This window comes from Sinocyclocheilus grahami, unplaced genomic scaffold (genome assembly GCF_001515645.1).
Source record: "Sinocyclocheilus grahami isolate Dianchi unplaced genomic scaffold, SAMN03320097.WGS_v1.1 scaffold332.1, whole genome shotgun sequence".
Classification (NCBI taxonomy): domain Eukaryota; kingdom Metazoa; phylum Chordata; class Actinopteri; order Cypriniformes; family Cyprinidae; genus Sinocyclocheilus; species Sinocyclocheilus grahami.
Window position 1 is genome coordinate 163,247 of NW_015505511.1, and position 7,065 is coordinate 170,311.

The 7,065-nt window shown below is 38.1% G+C and overlaps 1 protein-coding gene across 1 annotated transcript in view; it reads right to left on the minus strand.

Annotated features, from left to right (window-relative positions):
• LOC107602650 (zinc finger protein 271-like) overlaps nucleotides 1-6,115 on the minus strand; it is a 22,766-nt gene extending 16,651 nt beyond the window's left edge. Inside the window, exons 1-4 of the mRNA XM_016295213.1 lie at nucleotides 6,106-6,115; nucleotides 4,871-4,929; nucleotides 302-329; nucleotides 97-228 (exon numbers count right to left, since the gene is read on the minus strand). Of these exons, the coding sequence (XP_016150699.1) occupies nucleotides 97-228; nucleotides 302-308 (139 nt within the window). The 5' untranslated portion in view covers nucleotides 309-329; nucleotides 4,871-4,929; nucleotides 6,106-6,115. The remainder of the gene's footprint in view (nucleotides 1-96; nucleotides 229-301; nucleotides 330-4,870; nucleotides 4,930-6,105) is intronic.
• Between the last annotated feature and the right edge of the window lie 950 nt (nucleotides 6,116-7,065).

A 7,065-nucleotide genomic window follows, 5' to 3' on the forward strand; every position in this document is an offset into this window, starting at 1 on the left:
AAATATTTATCTAAATCTGAAAAACTGCTTGAAGCTTTATAACATTAATGTCCTTCAGCATCATGAATGAATGAAGAATCAAGAATAAACACCAACCTCGCTGTTCTTCAGTGCGTTTCATTCTGCAGGGTTCTGGATCACTCATGTTCTCACTTTCCTCTTTAATAAACTCAGTCTTTGTAAATTCCATTTCTTCCTGATGGTGTGATGCTTGTCTGCACTTGTAAACTGATGGGAAAATTCCAGCATTTATTGGTGAAATCACTGACCATGTGATTGTTGTGGGAGGAGCTTCACTGACCATGCATTTCTGTGCGGAAGCAGCAGATCTGCCTAAATCAACAAAAAATCAGTTACTGAGTTTGTGTGTTTTTAATTAATCTAAACATTTATGCATTTATGTAAGCGAAGCAGATGCCCTCCAATTTCTAAGTGTTGTCTCTTTGTAAATCATATATTACTATAGTAAAAGTAACAGCATTGACACAAAGAGCACATCAATTTAAAATGCTCATTCAGTAACATGCACACAATTCACACATTCTATGCACTTTTGCGAACATTTCTATCAATATTTTTATTATGCCCTCGTATTAATAAGAATATATCTGCATAGAAATATAGAAAAGAATATAAACTCTCCCATATAACAGTGATAGTTTTGTAAATTTGATGGCACTCATCTTCATTATTTTAATAAATACATTCGTAGCAATGAAGTAATTCAATTATTAACATATTATAGTTTTATGTGTGCAGAAACTGATCATAAAATCTTCATTGAACAGAAAGAGTACCACAAAACATTTTAATGTTTCCCGTGTTATAATTCATATTATGTCTAGATTAGGGCTGCACGATAAATCCCATGCGATATTTAACGCGCATCTTGTCAGAAAGCCGGTTCTGTAATCAGCGGTAAATCTCCATCACCTGCAGGCTTTCACATTGAGCAGCATTAACTACACAGAGCCGTTGTTCACTGACGAGCTGCGCAAAAAATCACGCGAATATGAATGTGGGTTTGCGCAGCTCGTCAGTGAACAACGGCTCTGTGTAGTTAATGCTGCTCAATGTGAAAGCCTGCAGGTGATGGAGATTTACCGCTGATTACAGAACCGGCTTTCTGACAAGATGCGCGTTAAATATCGCATGGGATTTATCGTGCAGCCCTAGTCTAGATTTAAAATGTTCACGTGGCTCATTATGAAGTATTTAGCAGTATCTGTTATTAATTTTAACCACACATAGTAACTATAACACATTTGATCCCCCAAAGATAAACGTGAGAGAAATAAGGTTATAAATCAAATCGCAGCAGCAACACTTGATATCGGTTCGCATTCATTCCACGAGACACTCAGTAACAGCAACATCATCAGTGCAAACATCGACACACACAAAAACAACAGCGCTCAGGGCCCATACTCACAAAACATCTTAAGGCTAAAAGTAGCTCATAACTCGCCGATTTAAAAAAAAATCTTAAAAATAATGGGTGTGTCAATCCTAAATTTAGGACTCCTATAGAGTATTTCACAAAGTGTTTTAGCACTAAAACGAGCTCCTAAATCTGTGAAACGTTAGGAGTAGTGAAGAGGACTCCTAAGTCACTAAGATCAAGCCACAAACTATCCTAAAATGTCTGTTGCCAGCAGTCTGCCTCAGAACATAAACATTTTATAAACATTTGATGATAATGACCTTTTAAAAAGGTATCGCCTTTGGTTTTGAAGGTTATCCCAACTCCAAATTTTCCTTTGATTATATCCTTGTTTTCATTAACCAGTTGGGCAAGATGTAACAGCTGTTCTTGCGTCCAGCTTGTTTTTTGTTTTTTTTTACATTTGCATGTATTACTATCAGCTATGATTATTCTACTCTGATAATTAAAAGGCTGTTTATATGCATATTCACTAATTATGAGAAGCATACGTGTAAGAGGCTGACAATAAGCTGAACATATACTTGTTTAATTAGTGACACTTATCCTACATTTAAAACTTTTATTTGAATGCGGCAACTACATTTTTTTTATTTTTAAACCTTTATTTGAATATGGCAACATAATATTGCACTCTACAATATTTCTATGAACAAAGGTGCGTTCACGCCATATCGGAATTCCTGTAATTATGAGATTCCATCTTGTAAAAAGCGTTCACGTCCTCGTAGAACTCGTAATTACAACTTTTGAAGGTTATCCCAACTCCAAATTTTCCTTTGATTATATCCTTGTTTTCATTAACCAGTTGGGCAAGATGTAACAGCTGTTCTTGCGTCCAGCTTGTTTTTTGTTTTTTTTTACATTTGCATGTATTACTATCAGCTATGATTATTCTACTCTGATAATTAAAAGGCTGTTTATATGCATATTCACTAATTATGAGAAGCATACGTGTAAGAGGCTGACAATAAGCTGAACATATACTTGTTTAATTAGTGACACTTATCCTACATTTAAAACTTTTATTTGAATGCGGCAACTACATTTTTTTTATTTTTAAACCTTTATTTGAATATGGCAACATAATATTGCACTCTACAATATTTCTATGAACAAAGGTGCGTTCACGCCATATCGGAATTCCTGTAATTATGAGATTCCATCTTGTAAAAAGCGTTCACGTCCTCGTAGAACTCGTAATTACAACTCGTGAACTGGGAGTTTTCTGAGAGCTACGACTTGTACCACGTGACCGCTGTACCACCTGACCACCGCAGGCTCTGTTTAGGTGTTGAAAGGGGTGTTCGATTCCAGGTTTTTCAGAGTCGACTCCGACTCCCAATATTGGAGTCGATGGAATCGACTCCTCGACTCCATTTAGCGTGACTGTCCAAATTCGTCCAATTTATTGGTGGTGAGTGACATTACCTTTAAATGAGCTATCAATGATCAACGTTGTTAGCTGTTGCCGACACCTAATTTTACAGAGGGAAAAAGATTATTAGTAGTGCTGGGAGGTATGACCAAAAATTTATATCACGGTATTTTTCTAAATTATACCGGTTTCACGTAAAAAAAAAAATTTTCATGCATGACCGGGTGTTAACCATATTTTCTACTGATTGAGAGAGGAAATACTGCAGTATATTGACTTAGAATGCCCTATTTTACTGTCATGATGAGTGAATATTATCAAAAAATACCACACTAAATATAAACGACCCCTTTTAATACATGTTAACCAGGAGTCACTCTCATTTATAATCGCGGCATCGTCTGAAATCAACATGCTATTAGGCTATGTCAGAATTAAAGAAGGTATTCTTTAATGAATTTGTCACATTATAATGGTCAGGGGATGGTGATATATTGGCTTAAACAGCACTGATATTAAAAATAAATACAATACATGTAAAAATACATACGACTGTAAATGTATTCATTTTTTTATTCTTGTTTTGTCTATTTTTGTTGTGCTGCACACGCTGAAGTGACAGCGCATTGCTAACGGTAAAAACTAACATGATTGTAAAATGAGCATGGAAATGTATTAATTACACCATAAATGCAAATAAGTAGGCCTAAAGACAGTTTTTTTGCAGTTAACAGCTTTTTATCAATGGGGGTAAAGTAAGGAAAAGTACCCTTTTAAATAAATAGGCCACGCTACGGCAACTTATGGTGCTTTTCCACTGCGTGGCACGACTCTGCGCGGCTCGGTTTGCATTTCCACTGCAGTTCAGTACCGCTTTAGAGTGGGTGGGATTATTCACATGTCGTTATAGTTGCGCCGCCTCTACTGCTGTGACTCCTGAAAAACTTTTTCATTCCGTGTCGCCCCATCAAGCTCTCGCTGGATCCGCTCCTCTGCTATCAATGAGAAGAACGTCTGAACTTCCTCAACAGACAACGAAACAGACATTTTTTGGTTGTTAAAAAAAAGTTGCGCTCGTTAAAAACAGTTGCGTTCGATCACGGCCGTTTCTAGCCAATTTGATTTTAAATTGGCCTTTGAACTTAGCTTTATTGCATGGCAAAAAAAAAAGTGTTACCTTGCCAAAGCACTGACAGAGCCCACGGGCGTTGTTGCGTTGTTGAGCGCTCCAAATGCAAACTTCGCATGCAACAATCAGGCAGCAACTGACAGCACTCTGATCCAGTGGCATACAGGCATCGTCAGATGGACAGTACTCTAGCCCAATAATGTTGGGGGATCCAGTGGGGGCGGCTGTCATATTTCAGGGTGACCGTGCCACTCTTTATCACAACCCTGCTAAAAGTGCCAGTACCGCCTAGCTCGCCTATGCCTAGAAACGTCCCTGTGTTCGATCCTTCGCTGGCTGTGCTGATGTAAATCTAGCGGTTCTTTAGTGGTTGTGTCGCAAGTTCAGTGCCGATTCTCTCCGGCCAATACGTGACCAGAAGAGTATGCACTCCCCATCCTAGGCGCTGATAGTGTTGCCATAGAAAAGCAGAATTCCGAGAACGTCACGTGCTGTCATCTCGATTACGATATGGCGTGAGCGCAGCTTAAACCTCTGACAGACTATCAGCCAATCACTGTCTGCAGTTAGTAAGCACGCTAACATCAGCCATAACAACGAGGTCAACCCCGCCCTTACTCTTAGCTTAAGACTTCTCTCTATTCCTTAGTAAAAGTTTGTCTCAGCAGCTCTGTGAACAGGGTTTAAGAGAAAACTCTTAGCTAAAAACTTTCACTGCTATTTAGGAGAACTCTTGGTGGTAAGATCAAATGTTTTGTGAATACGGGCCCAGGTCTTCATGAACTGAACATGTTTTCCTCACATGCTTGTTGCCTGCTGTTCTGAGCGTTTAAGTCAGCAAACGCACAAACAGCGCTGAACCCGATGAAAACTATATGTTGCTTAAAGTGTTTGATGGTAGTGTAAATATGAGAAATACCGTGTAATGTTCCCCTCTCCTCAGAAGACTCCAGTCGTCTCGTCTTCTTCTTCTTCTTCTTTTGTGTTTAATGGCGGTTGGCAAACCAGCTTAAGGTGCATTTCCGCCACCTACTGAGCTGGAGCGTGAGGTCTCGATGAACGAAAATATTATATACTACTAATATAATAATAAAAATAAATAAATAAAAAAAACAAATAAATAAAATAACAAAAATTTATAATAAAAAAAACATAAATTCTTCTAATCAAATCTGTATCTCTCAGATATTTTAGAAGAAAATCATAAACCCTTAGATGTCTCTGTGCATTCTGAAATATATTCATAACTGAAATGTCATTGATTTCCATATCTCTCATAGTTTTTCAACAAGCTGCTTTAATTGTCTATTATATGCCTCACAATGTAAAAGCACATGTTCAACTGTTTCTGTTATTCCACTGTAACTGCAGCTATCTGACCCACTTTTTCCTATTATATGCAATGAATAATTAAGGTTAGAGTGTTCTATACGGATCTTGGTTATAACAGTATCTTCTCTTCTGTTTCCATATACCTTTCTTTCAATCCCCACTTTCTGTTGAATGCTAAATAAGTGTTTCCCTTCTGACTCTTTATTCCATACATCTTGCCACATACTTCCAACTGCTGTTTTAATAATACCTTTTACTTCTGTTTTACTTAAAGGAATTTCTCTGTCAATCTCTTCTTTTCTCAATGCTGACTTGGCAGCTTATCCACCTCCTCATTTCCTTCTACACCTACATGGGCAGGTATCCATAAAAACTCTACTCTTACTCCTGTTTGATTTATTCTATATAAATTCTGTAAAATTTCATAAAGTTTATCCTGTCTAGATGCTGATTTCCAACTATTTAAACTGTTTAATACTGAATATGAATCTGAACAAACTACTACACTTATATGATTAATTTCTTCCACCCACAGCAAAGCCGTTTGAATTGCCATCATGTCTGTGGTGAATACAGATACATTGTTAGATAACCTCTTAACAGTGCTATATTTAAAATAGGGAATATATATGGCTGCTGCTGTATACCCCGAATCTGGATTTTTTTTTGACCCATCCATATACTGTATATTTGAATACTATTAAAACTGTTTTGTTTCAAATATTGATCCACTACTATTTCTTTAGACATACACCTTTCCTTTTCATTTATTTTAAAATGCAACTGGAGATCTACCGTTGGCATTCAGAACAGCCAAAGGGGTTCTTCTTCTTCTTCTGGCTTTTTATGGCGGTTGGCAAACAACCAAAAAGGCGCATCTGACCAGATTGTCTTTTATTTGTTCAGGATCGTCTGATAATAATAAAAATAAAAGATTTCCCCAGGTATAGGCTACATGATGATTTAATTACTATTAAGAGATTCTTCTATTACATTCCTTCTATCTGTATGTGTGCACATTTCGGTGTGTTGGCACACTGTGACCCTTAAAAAAAATAAGTGCATGACGCCCCTGACAATAGCCACCACAACAAGAAGTAATTATTACAAAAAGAACACAAGACTACTTATCTGTATTTACAACAGAGTTGATTGCTATTGTCATAGCTTTACATTGGTTGGAAGAGAGACAGATTAAGAAGGCAGTTCCCTTTCATGGGAACTTCGAACTGTGTCCTCTAGGGGTCGCTATGGGGGGGAACGCCTCGTCGTGGCCCGTGTCTGAAGCATACATTGAAAAAACACCAACTCGTTGGCCGGCGACAGCCATGACGTCACTACCGGTGCGACTATAGTATAAATAGGCTCCGGAAGCTACACATCATTCTCTTCTTCATCTTCATTGACTGTTTTGTTTGAAGCATGCATTTCTGTGGTAAGAGCGATCTCTATTCATATCATTATGGCGAGCACTAGTAAAGCGTTTAGAGGATGTGTGCATCCATGTTGTCGTTGTTTAACATCTGATGACATATACGATCTATGCGTTATTTGTTTGGGCAAAGAGCACGCACGCGATGTCTCCGAGGGGGCAATCGGCGTGCACCGCAAGCATTTTTTCAAGGAAAAAGCGCCGCTCTCGTTTGTCTCTCTTTTTGAGGAAAGAGGAGCAGCCATCTGCTTCCCGCGATTCAGGATCCGCCATTACTGAGGCATGGAGGAGAATGAGCTCGTGGGGATTGCAGGTGGATCTGGCCGATGAGTTTGAAGAGGGGTTTTCCC